Source organism: Clinocottus analis, unplaced genomic scaffold (genome assembly GCF_023055335.1).
Source record: "Clinocottus analis isolate CAN_PGR_092001 unplaced genomic scaffold, fCliAna1.0.p SCAF_21, whole genome shotgun sequence".
In the NCBI taxonomy this organism is placed as follows: domain Eukaryota; kingdom Metazoa; phylum Chordata; class Actinopteri; order Perciformes; family Cottidae; genus Clinocottus; species Clinocottus analis.
The window spans coordinates 4097966-4114201 of record NW_027175943.1 but is presented as its reverse complement, the minus strand read 5'-3'; the positions used below and the strand labels follow the sequence as shown (position 1 = coordinate 4114201).

Here is a 16236-nt window from a genome sequence, read left to right as displayed (position 1 = left end):
GCCTAGTTATTCTCCTCTTAAAATGCTTTGTATATTTTTTATTGAATCATCTTTGACTGTTCTTCCTCCCTCCCTCCAGGTGGGTGCTGTATGTAAACGGTAAGGATCGGATCACTGACTGTCCTGCAGTGAACACGGGTCAATGGTACCACATCGGGGTGTCCTGGAGGAGCTGGGATGGTGATTGGAAAATCTACATTAACGGGGAGCCCTCAGACGGAGGCAAAGGCCTGTCAGTCGGCACCAGTATCCCAGGTGTAGTGCTATCCTCGACCTGGTCACTTGTCTCTGTCAATTATCTTATTCTTTTATATGAACACTAACCAAGTGAACGAGGAGAATACTTTCCCAGTGAGTTGTGGTTAACCTTTGACCTTTAACTTGTGTCCTGCAGGCGGTGGGGCGCTGGTTTTAGGTCAGGATCAGGATGAGAGGGGCGAGGGCTTCAACCCTGTCGAATCCTTCGTCGGCTCCATGAGCCAACTCAACATCTGGGATCGTGTTCTCACACCTCAACAGGTAAATGCAGTAATTGATGTTTCAGATCAAATAAAATTACATTGGAACCCATGTATTTTATATTCAACATAACCGAGTCCTAAAACAGGAATGTTATGTGACTGTAGGTCAAGGTCCTGGCCAGCAGCTGTCCATCCTCCCATGTGATCCACAGAGGGAACGTCCTCGCCTGGCCAGACTTCCTCAGCGGGGTGGTGGGCCGAGTCAAAGTGAATCTCAGCAGCGTTTTCTGTGCAGGTAAGAGAAACTTAGCAAAACTACCAATGGCCTTGAAAATGGATGTGCACAATGTTTTGGATTTAGATTTTTCTATTAGTTTACCTCTCAGTGAAAACCCATTCCTGGTCTCTCCAGATTGCCCCAAGCTGGAGAGCACCGTGTCCCACTTGTACGCCTCCACCGTGGAGGTGAGCCCCGGGGCCCAGGTCCAGCTGTCCTGTGATCCCGGCTTCTACCTGCTGGGGGAGCCGGTGCTACAGTGCCAAAACAGAGGAGAGTGGAGCCATCCTCTGCCTACCTGTGAACGTAAGGCAGAGACACAAACCGCTCTCTGATTGAATATCCCGTGTAAAAAAAAAAGAGATAATAATATGTGTTGCAGGAGTTTCCTGTGGGCCTCCTCATCCTCTGGAGAACGGCTTGTTTCAGGGGACGGACTTCCATGCCAGCAGCTCTGTGGTCTATCAGTGTAACGCTGGCTTTTACCTGCTGGGAGACACCAAGGTGCACTGCACCAACAGTGGCAAGTGGGGAGGAAATCCACCGGCCTGTCTCGGTACTTTATGAAATACCATTTATGTTGTTTTTAAACTGGTGATATTTCAGAAACAAAAACTAATCCTGTTTTCCAAATTGACAATTGATCAAATAGCCGTTGCTGTATACATTCTTCTGTGTGTGTGTGTGTTAAGATGTGGATGAGTGCGCTCTGGGATCGGACTGTGATAAACACGCAAGGTGTCAGAACACGGACGGCTCTTACACCTGCACCTGTATCCACCCGTACAGTGGAGAGGGCAAAAACTGCACAGGTAACAAGTCACAGGTCCACAAGAGTTTGTGTTAGAGAAGATGCACCTGTCCATATATGCCCACTAATTTGTTATGTGTGCGTGTGTCTTACAACTAGCGCCAGTGAAGTGTGTGAACCCCGGGTCTCCAGAATTTGGTCACAGAGACGGCAGCAACTTTCTGATGGGCGGTGAGGTTGTTTTTGGCTGCGATAACGGATATGAGCTGATCGGCTCGCCTCGCCTCAACTGCCTGGAGACAGGAATCTGGGACGAGTTAATCCCGTACTGCAGAGGTGAGGGAGGGAGTGTCATGTCAACACTGTACAGCAGCTGTGCTTTATATTCAGGCATTCAGGCATTTCACGTGATTCATATTCCAAAGTCAGCTAAAAGTCAGTTTTTATTAAAAAGTGAAATTGAAAGTGATAAATGTATCTTCACTCTATGAAGGCATCGTAATGCTACTGTAAATACTCGCAAGTGTGCATTAAAGTAATCTTTTAAAGCTCTTCAATTTTTATTTAAACAAATGTCTGATCATTTACTATCTACCACAGAGGGAGGTATCACAAAGGTGATTGAGTCCTCAGATGAAAGCCCTTTTATTTGCAGTTTTACGAACTAGTTGTCTGTTACATAGCATAACATAAATAATAATAATAATAATACTTCAAACTTGTATAGCGCTGTCATAAATGTCAAAGATTGATGCACGGCTTACATGAAACAGATATACTCGCGTACATAAAACAGAAATGTTCATTTAGATTCAAACGCTCACGTTTTGAGTTTCTCAATGGCCAACCTCAATGGGAAGGGATTCATTGCATGATAAAGGTGTTTCCTATTCAAAGCATCCAGCTGTTAGAGCCAATAGGATCTAATACACAAATTAAACTACTCAGATGTATTCACAGTCTCTCATTACTATGCAGATAGGAAAACTAATACATGTCAGGAAACACACAAACGGCACAAGGATATGTATATTGAACATATTTTGCATATTTCACACATAAAAGCAATTAGTACAAACACAAATACACACGCATGTACATCACAAACATGCATTATGTAATAATGGGAAGGGGTGATTATACATGCAGCAGTCTTTTTGTCCTCCTCTGTGCTCCGGCCTGAAAGGCCTCACCCCCGCAGCACCTCCACCAGCCACATTCTTCCTCACAGAGAAAGAGGATAGAGGATTACTCGGCGCCGGCAGATTGACACAATCCGCTGTGTTCAACCCATATTAGCCGTGTGGTCTGAAGTAAAACTCAGTATGCCATCTAAAATATAAAAAGAAACTGCCAATATCAAAACAGTCCAATTGTTTCAGCTGGTGACTTACTTTTTGTGAGTCTTCCAACTTTGTGGAAGTGCAATATTTAATTACTAAAGTACTCACCCTTTAACAAGTTTTCGTCTTCAATCACTGATGCTCTCTGTCAGGCCTCTTTGGCTTCGATCCACGTAGACACTTTCCTGTGTGCTCTTTAATCCTATTAATGTAAAATGTAATCTGCCATTCATCCGAGAAGAAGAATAACACTGAGAGGCGTCTCTCATTGAAATGTGTTAGAAGGGTTTTACAGGGAAGACGAAGAAATAAACTTTAGCATTTTGTAATTGTATGTTTTCTGGTAGAAAACAGTAGTTACTAATCATCCCTGTGTTGTTGCTCTTTAGCCCTCTCCTGCCCGACGCCATCAGTCCCAGAGAACTCCGTCATGAAGGGAAACAACTTCACCTATGGAAGCAAGGTGACTTTCAGGTATCATTTGCATCCCCTACAACACCGTGTTGTAATGATGACAGTAAGAGATATTGCAAAAGGTGTTAGAGACGTGTCAAGGATAACACCACAAAGGTTGAGTGGAGTTTGCGCCTCACTCTGTTTCCCTCCTCCTCAGCTGCAAGCAGGGCTTCCTGCCTTCGATCCCGTATGAGTTCCAGTGTCTCACGAGTCTGAGGTGGAGCGGGATGCCACCTGTCTGTCACCCAGTGACCTGCGGGGGCCCTCCAACTGTCGAGAACGCCAAGTACAACCTCAACAGGGATACTTACCTGTCCACTGTCACATATACCTGCTCTGAGGGATACAGGTACTGATACGTCATCTGCAATAATTGTTGACATAAAACAAAAATACAACAGCCCAAAATGCATTTTCAAATGCACAGGAACTACTTGGGAGTTGAAAAAAACACATGAAGTGCTGATAGTAATTGCACCAGGCCCCTGATGTCTCAACTATGTTTGCAGAATCAGTCATCAAACATCAAACACCCCATTTCATTTGTTACAAGATATATATTACATGTGCTAAGTCAAAAATAAGTGACATGTTCGCTCTGATTCAGTTGAGTCAGCACAAGGCAGCTGCGATGTCCAATGACTGTATACATTTATAATTTTATTACTGTGTAAATTGGTCACTTGTCATCAATTGTGTCAGATTCTATCCATCTCTGTGACACCTATTCCCGTAGTGTGAACGTGTAAATGAAGTAGTGTGTTGCTGTGAAGACCACAGGGCTCCGTGGAAGTGGTTTGTGGAGCGACGGGCGAGTGGAGCCGGCCGGTGCCCCGCTGTGTGAACGTCTTGTGTGGCGAGCCGCCGGCCCTGAGAGACGCCGTGATCGTAGGAGAGAACTTTGAACTGGGAAACACGGTGCACTATGTTTGCAAAGAAGGGTACATGTTGTTCTACTTGATGCTGTTTTTATGACATTCTGTTATCAGGTTATACTGAGTTGTGACTTCTTTCTTCTTCTTCTTTCACAGCTACACTCTGATTAACCCAGAGACCAGAGAATGTCTGCCAAGTGGCCAATGGAGTGACAGCTCTGCCCAGTGTGTCCCCCGCTCCTGTGGCCCCCCGCCCGCCATCGACCATGCCGAACCCTACGAGAGCCACCAGCTGTTTGGAGACACTGCTAACTACTACTGCACCGACGGATACACAGCCGGCAACAACTCCAAGATGGTGTGTAACGCTCAGGGTGTATGGACGCCGCCCGATGGCACGGAGGCCCCTCGCTGCATCGCAAACTTCTGCCTCCGTCCGCCTGAACTATCCCATGCCATTTTAGATTCGGTCAACAAGCCTAAATATGCCAGCAACACTGAAGTGAGCTATAAATGTGAGGAGGGCTTCATGCTCAACACCACAGCCACACTGAGATGTCGGATGGGAGGAGAGTGGGATCCTTCGCCGTATGATATCGGCTGTGTGCCGGTGAGGTGCGCCAAGCCGCAGAGCATCGATCGGGGATATGTGAGCGGGACGAACTATAGTTTTGGAGCTGTGGTGGCGTACAGCTGCGATAAAGGCTTCCTGATCCGAGGGGAGAAGAGGAGGACCTGCAAGGCCAACGGACAGTGGGGAGGAATTTTGCCGACCTGTGTACCCGTTTCTTGCTCTCCACCTCCTTCATTGAGGAATGGATACATCCAGGTTGGACACATACTGCTTTCAAACTCAAATAACTGTCTCAGAACTTTGACAATTTAATATTTTTCTTTAAAATTTTGTGTTGTTTAAATGTTTAATAATTCGTCCCTGTTAATTCCACTACAGGTCAGAGGTCGATTCACCTTCAACAGCAAGATGACATACGCCTGTAATGCAGGGTACCAACTGGTTGGGCAGTCAGACCGAATTTGCCAAGCCAACCGCCTGTGGTCCAACAACGACCCACCTACCTGTGTCCTTTTGACCTGTGACCCTCCTCCCAACATCGTCCATGGACATTACAGGGGCTCAGAGTTCCAGGTGGGCCGAAAAGTGCAGTACGTCTGTGACGAGGGTTACGAGCTGGCCGGGGACGCCACCTGGACCTGCCTGAAGTACGGAAGGTGGGATAAGTCAAGGCGTCCTCGCTGCTCACCGGTGCAGTGTCCAGAGCCGCCGCTGGAGGAGAACCACCTGGTCCTGAAGAGCCTTGACTCTGAATCGGGAACGGTGGAATTGTCCTGCGAGGACGGCTACGTCCTGGAGGGCGCCCGGATCCTCCGCTGCACCCCGTCCCAGGAGTGGAACGACACCTTTCCAGTGTGCAAGCAGGTGTTCTGCGGCCCACTGCCTGAAGTGTCGTTCGGCGGGCCTTCCTCGTCCTCCTCGCCGTTCCCATTCAGCTCCGTGGTGAGCTACACATGCATGGATGGCTTTACTTTAAGAAAAGAAGGCTCTGTATCGTGTCTGGCTAGCGGGCAGTGGAGCAGTCCTTACCCAGAGTGCATCCCTGTTGAATGCCCTCAGCCCGTGGAGATTTCAAATGGTATCGTTGATGTCCAGGGTCTGATGTACACCAGCAAAGCGCTGTACAGCTGTAAGACTGGATATACTTTAGTGGGCAACTCCACCATCCTCTGTGGAGAGACAGGACTGTGGATTGGAGGGGTGCCTTCCTGCCGCCCAATTGAATGCGCGTTCCCTAAACAAACAGCCAATGGGAAAGTAGTTTATACAAAACTCCAGTTTGGTCACATTGCCACCTACTCATGCCGCCGTGGTTATCGTCTCCAAGGCCCGGAGACTCTGAAGTGCCTGGACAATGGGGAGTGGGACATTAAGCCACCTGCTTGTGTGCAGATTTCCTGCTCCCCGCCCCAACCCATTGAAAACGGCTTCGTCGAGGGCCAGGATCACAGTTTCGGCGTCACTATTTTCTACAGTTGCTTTCCCGGCTTCCAGCTAGTCGGCCAGGACCATTTGACCTGTGAGGAGTTCGGCTGGTCTAGCGCTGTGCCCGTCTGCGTGCCCTCGGACTGCGGACTGCCTCCCCACATTGACTTTGGGGAATATGTGAGGGTGGCGGGGAGCGCCGATGCTGCAGGAACATTAGCGTCGCCTCTGGACTTGAGCTTCCTTCACGGGACGTTTATCGAGTACCGATGCCATAAAGCCTACGACATCACAAGCCCCACCAGGTTAGCGTGTCAGGAGGACGGAGGCTGGAACGGGACCGCCCCATCCTGTGTCCCCGCAGAGTGTGAAACACCACCCAGTCCAGAGCACGGCTGGGTGAATGTGACCGATACCTCCCTTGGCAGTACGGTCACGTATACTTGTAAGGGCGGGTATGAACTGGAGGGGGAGCCCGTGAGGCAGTGCGTGTCCGGACGGCTGTGGACAAACGACGCCGCGGTTTGTCGGCCTGTCTCCTGTGGCGACCCGGGCGCTGTCGCTAATGGCACAGCTCACGGTGGTGCTTTTGTGTATCCTGAGGTCTTGCACTATGAGTGTAGTCCTGGATTTGTCCTGAAGGGCAGTGACACTATTGCCTGCCGGGCCGATGGGAAGTGGAATGGACAGAAGCCTTCATGTGAGCCAGTGTCTTGTGGCCCCCCTAAAATCCTCAGTGATATTACTGTTAAAGGAGATAAATACAGCTATAATAATGAGATAGAACTGAGCTGTCAGCCCGGTTTCCTGTTACAAGGGAAATCTCTCAGTGTTTGTCAGGCTGATGGCACCTGGAGCCACAGGTCTCCCACCTGTGTACCTGCCCACTGTGGCAAACCCTCACCAGTACCCAACGGAATTGTTTTGGGGTCAGAGTTTGGCTTCAACAGCAAGGTGAGCTATGAATGTGATGAGGGATACGCACTTAACGGAGATCCAACGCATATATGTCAATCGGATGGACTTTGGGACAAACCTGCGCCTCGCTGTGACATCATCAGCTGTGATCCACCGGAGGACATCAGTCACGGCTTCCTGAACGGCTCCAGCTTCGACTACGACGACGTGGTGGAGTACGTCTGCTTCGACGGCTACGAGGTAGTCGGGGATCCCGTCCTGCGCTGCTCCGCCGAAGGCTTCTGGGTGGGCGCGGTGCCCCAGTGTCGGCCCTGCGTCTGTGCGCTCCCAGTGCTGAAATTCGGAACGGTTCTCGGCCGCGACCGCGCCTGCGGCGACCGAGTTCACTTCCAGTGCGGCAACGGCTACAAGCTGCTGGGTCCCTCCCAGGCGGTGTGCGAGAAGGGAGGCGTGTGGAGCCCCGGTGTGCCCGCGTGTGGCCGGGGGAGGTGCAGTGTCGCCCCGCCTGCGGTCCCCAATGCCGTCCTGCAGGGCGGCAGTGCCACCTTCCCAGACACCGTTATATACAGGTGTCGGCCCGGCTACCAGTCAAAGGGGTATCCAAACCTCTCCTGTGGAAGAGACGGCAGGTGGGGGGAACCCAGGATCAGCTGTGAGCCTATGATCTGTGGGAAACCTCCAACTGTAGCCCACGCTCAGGTGATCGGAGACACCTTCACCTTCCCAAACCTCATCAAATACAGGTAAATATTGCAATTCCTACTGTCACTTGTAAAACCTTATTTTTCTGCCGTTTTCTGATGGGCATTAGCCACCAGTACGTTTATGGGTTCAGATCGAACTACATCCTATTTACACTCTTGCATAATCCCATGTAATCCCATGTCCGTCCCCTCTTCTCACTTTCTCTCTCGCTCTCCAGGTGTGAGGATGGGTATAATTTAGCAACGCAGACGAGCTCTCTTTCCTGCCAGAGTGACGGCACTTGGTCCAAACACAGCGTTCGGTGCAACCCGACCCCCTGCCCGCTGCCCACCAACTTCTCCAGCCCCAATCTGGTAATCACCGGGAAGGAGCTCACCCCTGTCAAGGGAACCATCACCCTCTCCTGTCCTCCCGGTCTCCACCTGCAGGGGTCCGCACTAGCTGAGTGTCAGGTTAGGTCAATTATTAGTCTGAGTTTCTTCAGATCTTCATATTGTTTATGACCTCCTAGTTGCAAAATGAATGTTCTCGATCACTGTATGTGTAGACAAATAAATAGTTGTAACCTGCTTTTTTCAAATATCTCTTTTTTTTGGCAATGAAACCCTGTTGAGAGATTTAGTGAAATGCATAAATGTTTCAGTCAGGTTGCTGCGATAGACTGTTAAGACTGAAGTATCCATTATAGGGTTACACACCTCTGCTCTTTTCAATTAAACATGTCAATTAGAAAGCATAAATAATGTACTTCTCTGTCCACTCAGCTGGGTGGAGGCTGGGCTCCGAGCATCTCCTCGGTTTCTTGCAAGGTGGTGGTTTGTGAGAAACCCGCTCCTCTTCTTCACGGTGTCGCCGAGGCGGACGGCTATAACTATGGAGACTTTGTCACATACTCGTGCCTCCCAGGCTTTGACATTCAGGTACTGCTCATTCGGCCGGGTTTTAGAAATTCAGCAACTGAGATTAGAATACATTTAGGAATTACCTCAAAACAAACAAAATTAATAAAACTGAAAATAAGTCACAGTTGTGTTGGAAAAACAACTCTAATAGAAAATACTTTAACTCCCAAAAGATATGATTTGTGTAAGTGGGTGCCTTCAAATCTCTTGAAATACAACAGAGGGCTTCCTCTCCTCTCCTGCATTGTGCTTTTAAGTGGCTGACCATCAGATTACAGAAAGTCACGTGACTTTTTCCTCAGAAATCAATAGCAGTGTCCGGTAATAGAGTAGACAGAAGGAGCTGAGTCACTCCTGTTCCTGATACACTGATACACAGCCCTGCAATGCTAATATTCACCACAATATGCATCTTGTATTACACTGGTGACTCACACAAAGACAAACTGATGACTGTTGTAGCAGTTAGACGGTCAATTGTTTCAGTCCATAGTGCAAAAAATCAATATCACTGATCTTATATCCTTTTTATATCATTATTTACTATTTCTACAAGTCAATATTTCCCCACTTTGCTGTGTTTAGGTTGTCTACTGTTCTTGTCTCTTTACACATTGTTTTTCTTGTCCCAGGGAGACTCTATCCAGACCTGCCAGGGAGACAGAAGGTGGAGTGGCACCCAGCCAGTGTGTGTTGGTAGGTTTGGTTTTACAGGGGGAACAGACCTGAGCATGTCTTGCAGAATGTCAAATATTTTATAAATGTTAGATAATCTTCACAACAGCCATTTTGACATGTCGTAACTGGACGAACAAGTGTGTAATGCTTACATTACATATGGTCCCATTCAGTTTGCTGCGCCAGTGAGCCAGTATGCACAACACCAGAGCTGTGCCCTACATACAATAGGGCCATAAATACAGTTATTTATGAGCCAAAAGGGCTGCTGTGAAAGGGGATAGTGTCGTAATGTCTCATCAGTAAAGCTGGAACACACACAGTAAGAGTATTAAAACCTACAAATTTAGTCTCCTGAATAGTTTTGTTGCAGCCTTTAATCAATTCACATTGATTTGAATTTATTTGTTTTATTTAGTTCTATATTTAGTTCATGGAACTTCATAGAAAAATAGTTAATTCTCATGACACCATATGTTTAGCACTTATATGCTCGTCTATTGTCTCCTCAGCACAATCCTGTGGGCCTCCTCCCACCGTGCAACATGCACAGGTCCACACAACAGGGGAGACTTACCTAAATAATGCCAGTTATGTGTGTGACGCCGGCCTGCAGCTGGTCGGCCCAAAAGCTCTCATCTGTCTCGCTAACGGCACGTGGAGCCTGCCGGCACCGACATGTGAAGGTATACGAAGAGTAGCCAGGAAGCGATTCATTAAAAGTTGATTTGTTGACGGCTCTCCCTGCGTACGTTTTCTTTCTGAATCAGAATTTGAATGTCCATCATTTCCTGTCATTTCAGTGGTCAAAGGCTGCGACGGCCCGAAACAGATGCAGTACGGCAAAGTGCAAGAGCACAACCTGAACGCAGGGCGCGCCGTGCAGTTCCAGTGTGATAAAGGCTACAACCTGGTGGGAGATTCTCTGGTGGTGTGTATGGGGGGCAACACCTGGAGCTCCAGCTTCCCCACCTGCCAACGTGAGAAACACACACAGAAACCACCGACAGGCAGTTACACAGACACATGCATGCAACACAGGTTTAAGTGCTGGGATATTTATTACTTAGTTAGTATTTAAGACTTCCTGTTATCTTTGCCTTCCTTCTTTACAGCTTGTTAACACATCCACTGTTGAAACGATTGCATTTTCAAAGACAAAGGGAGTGTTTGCAACACACACAGTTTCATTGTTTGTTTCACAACATGGTCTGTTGCAAAAACGCCCATAAGTCCTGTTCCTCCACATCGCTTACGGGTCAGATAAAATCACTGGAATAGTCCCATTTCTGAGCGTTGTGTCAGATGAGAGACTTGCAGTATTCTCATCGAACAGCTACATGGAAGTTTGTTGTAAAACAACTGAATACACAACTCATTAAAATAGAACTGAACAAAGATTGTGGTGTCACATTTGACAAATAGAAACTTCTATAGCAAATACAGTCATGTTGAATTCTGTCTTTGTTACTTACATCTCTGGTATAGTGTCATGGCAAATGTCAAATGGACTTGTAGAGCGCCTTTCTAGTCTTCCTACCACTTGAATGTGTGTCTCACCAGATCACATTACATACAAAAATGTCAGTGTTTATCTACCCTAATTTACATAAACAGAGAAAAAGAATACCACCAAGTTCAGCCAAAAATTGTATTTTTCAATATTGTTGTATGTCATTGCTAACAGACACAATGAAGACATCTATTAATTATTAATCCCACATTTCTGTTCCTTCCAGCTAAGTCCTGCCCGGCTCCTCCCGGCTGGAGGGAGGTCAGCAGCAGATTTGGGTCCCAGCAGGACTTTCCTGTTGGACAGTCAGTGCGTGTTACTTGTCCTAAAGGTCAGCAGGTCAGAGGCAGCGGCAGCATCACCTGCAGGCCCGACCAGACCTGGAGCCCCATCAGCTCTGTGTGTGAAAGTAGGTGTTTTTTCTTTCAGGGTCAAAAATACTGCATATTATCTTTGATAAAGCTTCACTGTTGATTCATAAATGCAAATAAACAATATAACTTTTATTTAGAATACAAATGTCAAACTTCACCTTTAAGATAGTAACATGGTAATTGTTTGTTTTAATGCAATTTTTTGCCTTGATTTATTTTTTATTTATGGTTAATTTTATGATGTATAGTACAATTCCTTGATTTGCATTGAGGTTCAAAATGGTCTTTGATAGTTAATTTTATTGTTGATTCTTCAATTTTTTTTGTTTGCTTTTTATGCTCAGTTTGAGATCCAGGTTGTGGATATGTCCTCAAACTAGCAAATGATGCTTTAATTCAGTAGTTAATGGAGTATAAATTGTGTATTTGACACCTCTGCATGCTCCCCTCTACACGCTTCTCTACACTTGCGTGGCTGATGTCTCCAATCTGCCCGTTCGCTGAAGTTTCATTTCTATTTGTTGTCGTGTGTCTCTCGCTGAGCTTTTATCAAAACAAACAGGGCTGCATCAAACACTGTGTTGTTTCCTGAATGCTGGACTAATTAGGGGCACCTCGGCCGCTGTCATGGCAACCTTTGTCACACAATCCTCTCATCTTTCTTCTGTGCAGTTCTCCTGAATATGCAACACAATTGTGTTCACGTTGCTATGGCTCATTGTTTGTCTTTGCATGTGTTTATTCTCTTATATGCACGTTCACTCTCACCCTTTTAGACTTTTCGGCTTTAAGAAGTCCACCGATTCTCAAGCCACACAACAAGTATCTGGCATATTTGGATATTTTGCATGAAGGAGAGGGACACAGGGAACACTTGATTTCATCCAATGGACACAGATTTCTTACTCTGCAGTGCATACTTTCACATTCGATATGATTTACAAAAGAGGAAGACAAAATAACAGTAACACCTTCAAATACAATATGAACACACAGATTCTTGGAAACCCATATTCACTTCCTGGTTTGCAGGCACAGGAGAGTCATGTACATGAGTGGACATGCTCTGATTTTATTAACTCTCAAGATAAGATTAGCTGCTAAGTTAAGACTGCTGCTATTCTGTACTGAAAGGTGTTTCTTTTATTTTGTCCTCTCCCCGTGGACAATTGATCGATTTACTATTCAGGCCATTCGGTAGCGTAGCAGCATGTTCAGGCAGACGGAAAACGTGTAGTGAGTAACTCGTGGGTCGTTCCATCCGGTACAGGGGTGTCCTGTGGCCCCCCACTCCACGTGGCCAATGGGGTGGTGCGGGGGGCGGTGTTCCAGTTTGGGGACGTGGCGGTGTACTCGTGTTTTGGCGGCTACGCCATGGAGGGCGTTGGAAGGAGCAGGTGTATGGAGAACGGCACCTGGACGCCACCTCCCACATGCAGAGGTAGAGAGATGTAAAAAAAAGAAGGGACGCTCTCCTTTCTCAGGACACTTCCTGCTTCCTCTGACTGTCCCTTTTGCAGCATGACCTCATGCTGCTTATCCGCCTTTCAATCCTTCTCTGGACTGTGCTGCTCAAACCCGACAGTTAGCCATCTCTCTGGGTGGTATTAATATCTCTGTGCCTGCTCTCTGTGTCCTCTCATGCCTTCTGGTTTCACACCAGCTGCACCTGTACAGTATGTGGAAGTTGGTGAAGTAGCTGAGAAATCTCGCCACGGGTTCTTTGTGCCTTTTCCTCATTACAAGTTGAGGTTAGGAAAGGTTATGGTTCAAGTGGGCATCCTCAAAAGGCAACTTCACCACAGAACCTCTTCCATCTGGCTGCACCATGACTAATGCCTCTTCCTGTGCACTGATAGATGAGAACTTCACACACTATTCAAGGAAGAAACAAGCCGTGTCATGTTAAAAAACTGCTCGTTTTTAAGGGCTGTAGCTGTTGTATTGTTCTATTAGTGCATTTTCTTTTTTCCTGTGGGTACAAATATACAAGGTGACATTATGTCAAGATATTTCTTTCGACAGTAGAGTCTGGTTTGAATTTTTTAATCAGCTGTACAAAACACCAATTGTTTTTGGTTTATGGCCTTGAGGCTTTATCATTTGAGACTTTTTTTATATCATCTGTTTTACAATAAGCTCAGTTGATCTGAATACAGTGCAGGGCTTGAGATATGTTGTTCCACTATCAGCACAAGCGCCGCATGCAAAACGATAAACTGAACACTGTCTAATGACCGATATGTAGTAAAGAGCTGTGATTAGAACAGGAAACAGATGCGACCTGAAGCTGACCTGATTGTGGTTAATACTTAATACATAGCATGTATAACATGACTCTCCCCATCGTCATTGAGGAAAGTTACAGAACTGCGTGGGGCTGGTGGAGGGGAATTGGGTGAATCATAGAAAAAAACCTGCAGCGAACATCACAGAGTGACACCGTTTACAGAAGTGGGTGCAGATAACAAACCAGAGCTCTGCATTTTATGACTTTCTTCCCTTCGCTGCACATTTTCCAGAGAAAAACAAAAGCTGGACCCAGGCGTAGCTTTGTTGAGTTTGTGCATGTATTTGTCTACACACACACAGACACACACACACATTCAGGGGGTTGCTGTTGAGGTCTTTGATAAGTTTGCGGTGAGGAATTTAATCAGCAGGTCGCTTCAGTGCATGACGTTTCCTCTTATTCGCTGGAAGCGGTTGAAAATAGAAGATTGTCTACTGTACGTGAAATATACAAATGTGTCTTTCTACATACAGAATATGCGTTTTGTGTGTGTGCATTAATGCCGCATGCCTTTGTGTGTGTGTGTCCTCTCCCTCAGCGGTGTGTTGGTTGCACTGCCAGAACGGAGGTGTGTGTCAGCGGCCCAACTCCTGCTCCTGCCCCGAGGGCTGGATGGGCCGACTCTGTGAGGACCGTGAGTGTCTTTAAGTTACATCTCACTCCAACACTCTCAACGAACGGTTTGAAGAGTGTGGTAATGGAGATAATAGCTGTTTTCAGCTGAGGCATTGAGAGATCTTCTCATTTATTCTCTATGTCAGACAGTTTATTGACATTTTGTCTCTTGCTCACTCAACGCGGAAACTAAAGGAGCAATAATCACAAACCGATCACATCTGCTAAAACAAACTTTAAAGCACTGCTACCTCAGTGACTTTGCTCGCGCCCGTTCACGAGACTCCTCTCACCTCTTGTCTCTCCAGCTATCTGCATCCTGCCGTGTCTGAACGGAGGCCGCTGCGTGGCGCCCTACCAGTGCGAGTGTCCCACCGGGTGGAGCGGCACGCGCTGTCACAGCGGTGAGTTCCCGTGTGAGCCGGCGAGGGTTCGAGGCTGGAATGGGATCAAAACCTCCAACACCTGCCGCCTGCTCTGATGGCATGGTGACGGAGGGGCAATCAACGACATGTACTGTACACGACATTATCAAACTCAGGAGGGTAGTGTGACGCCATGGTTGTTTTTCATCACCTCGTGTACTTGATTAGTTGAGTGACTCAGAACTGAGTTATGCATAAATAAGGAAATACCAATTGAGAGTAAATAATAATGTATCAACTTTATTATGTATGAATTTGAAGCTTCAGTTTCAGCAAGAAGATGGAGACACAAGCTTTTATATGTTTTGTATGATAAAGCTTTTAATGATCTAATACTAGACAGACCAGGTCCTACCAGAGGAAGTGTTTCCTGTCTTTTATTCCTTTTATTTGAATTTCTCATTGAATTTAAATCAATTTACTTATGTTGTACTTTATTTTGTGCCTACACATGTCATTCAAACTACCATGTATATCATCTCAATAGTTTTTTGTAATCCTTTGTGATGGTGGAGCATTAAGGAGTGAGAAGGTTTTGTGCTCTTGAGTGCTCTTGAGTGCTCAAAGCACTCGGCACTCCTTTAAAATGAAGTTCCTCTAAAATACTACAGCACAATTCCTTCTTCCGAGCGCTTCACGAGCAGGTACTCGTGGTCACGGGGTCGATGATTGCGCTGTGTTTTATGTCCACAGCTGTGTGTTCATCGCCTTGCCAGAATGGAGGTAGATGCATCCGGCCGAACAGATGTCACTGCAGTCCAGGGTGGAGCGGACACGCCTGCTCCAGGTGATAAGAGACCAGGGAACATAGTTAGATTGTTTTCTCGTGAACTCGGGAGCCGAAAATACACCCTGCATCTTATATTCACATCTACATTCATGTATACATGCAAATTAGAAAACCGGTTTCCTCTTGTTCCCTTTGAGCTTCGTGTAGACGGACATACAAAAGCGTGCAGTCGCTAAGCACTAGGTGCTGAACAGAAATGCATGTGGAAGACTGAATTGGGGGAGTATTATCTAGTGTAAACAAACACAGGGTGGGACTGTTAACTGGATAAAACTGGATATACTAGTGATGTGATAAGCCTTCTGGGTAATCAGTGATGAGGCATATTTGAGACTTTAAGAAACTGCCATCTTTAATCTAGATGGGTGATTAAAGTTATCGCGAATAGACCGTATTGAGGTTTGAATCTGGAGCACATATATGACCCTCTAGTGATAAAGTCTGACTTACTTGTGGGCCTTCGCTAGTTTGTCCTAGTCATTGTGTTCAGTCAACTCTTTCCTAAAAAGGGTCCAAAGATTAAACCTAAACTGCATTTCTTCTCTTTGCAGGAAAAGGAAATCAGGATACTATCACTTCTGAAGGCTCCGTGTGAATCGTCTCATGAAGGGATTATTGTATAGTTAAGTGACACACTTGTAAACCGTTCGTTCTCATCTCCTTAAATGGCAAAGCAAGAACCATTTTGTAAAATAAAGCTGTATTTTTTCATATAGAGACTCAACAGTATTAAACATATGCTGCTATATACTTGTACGATGTGTAAAAACTATTGATGTGACTGTCCCAATGTATATGTGTAAACTATTCTCACATTTTTATTAAAGCATAAAATACCATTGGATGTGTTCTTTGACCTTA

General features: G+C 46.3%; 1 protein-coding gene across 7 annotated transcripts in view; it reads left to right on the top strand.

The window, feature by feature from the left end:
- Positions 1–16214, top strand: part of svep1 (sushi, von Willebrand factor type A, EGF and pentraxin domain containing 1) — a 77254-nt gene extending 61040 nt beyond the window's left edge. For 6 of the 7 annotated variants that reach the window (XM_068587223.1, XM_068587227.1, XM_068587225.1 and 3 more), the window contains 23 exons: positions 80–255; positions 395–519; positions 627–756; positions 874–1044; positions 1121–1294; positions 1431–1550; positions 1649–1825; positions 3222–3306; positions 3446–3637; positions 4062–4229; positions 4320–4992; positions 5116–7823; positions 8003–8237; positions 8550–8705; positions 9320–9383; positions 9878–10051; positions 10169–10345; positions 11105–11287; positions 12523–12693; positions 14084–14179; positions 14469–14564; positions 15279–15372; positions 15927–16214. In XM_068587223.1, coding sequence (XP_068443324.1) covers positions 80–255; positions 395–519; positions 627–756; positions 874–1044; positions 1121–1294; positions 1431–1550; positions 1649–1825; positions 3222–3306; positions 3446–3637; positions 4062–4229; positions 4320–4992; positions 5116–7823; positions 8003–8237; positions 8550–8705; positions 9320–9383; positions 9878–10051; positions 10169–10345; positions 11105–11287; positions 12523–12693; positions 14084–14179; positions 14469–14564; positions 15279–15372; positions 15927–15957 — 6376 coding nt within the window. In that variant the 3' untranslated portion in view covers positions 15958–16214. The remainder of the gene's footprint in view (positions 1–79; positions 256–394; positions 520–626; positions 757–873; positions 1045–1120; positions 1295–1430; positions 1551–1648; positions 1826–3221; positions 3307–3445; positions 3638–4061; positions 4230–4319; positions 4993–5115; positions 7824–8002; positions 8238–8549; positions 8706–9319; positions 9384–9877; positions 10052–10168; positions 10346–11104; positions 11288–12522; positions 12694–14083; positions 14180–14468; positions 14565–15278; positions 15373–15926) is intronic. The other variant, XM_068587228.1, reaches the window with a different exon arrangement.
- Positions 16215–16236: the final 22 nt, after the last annotated feature.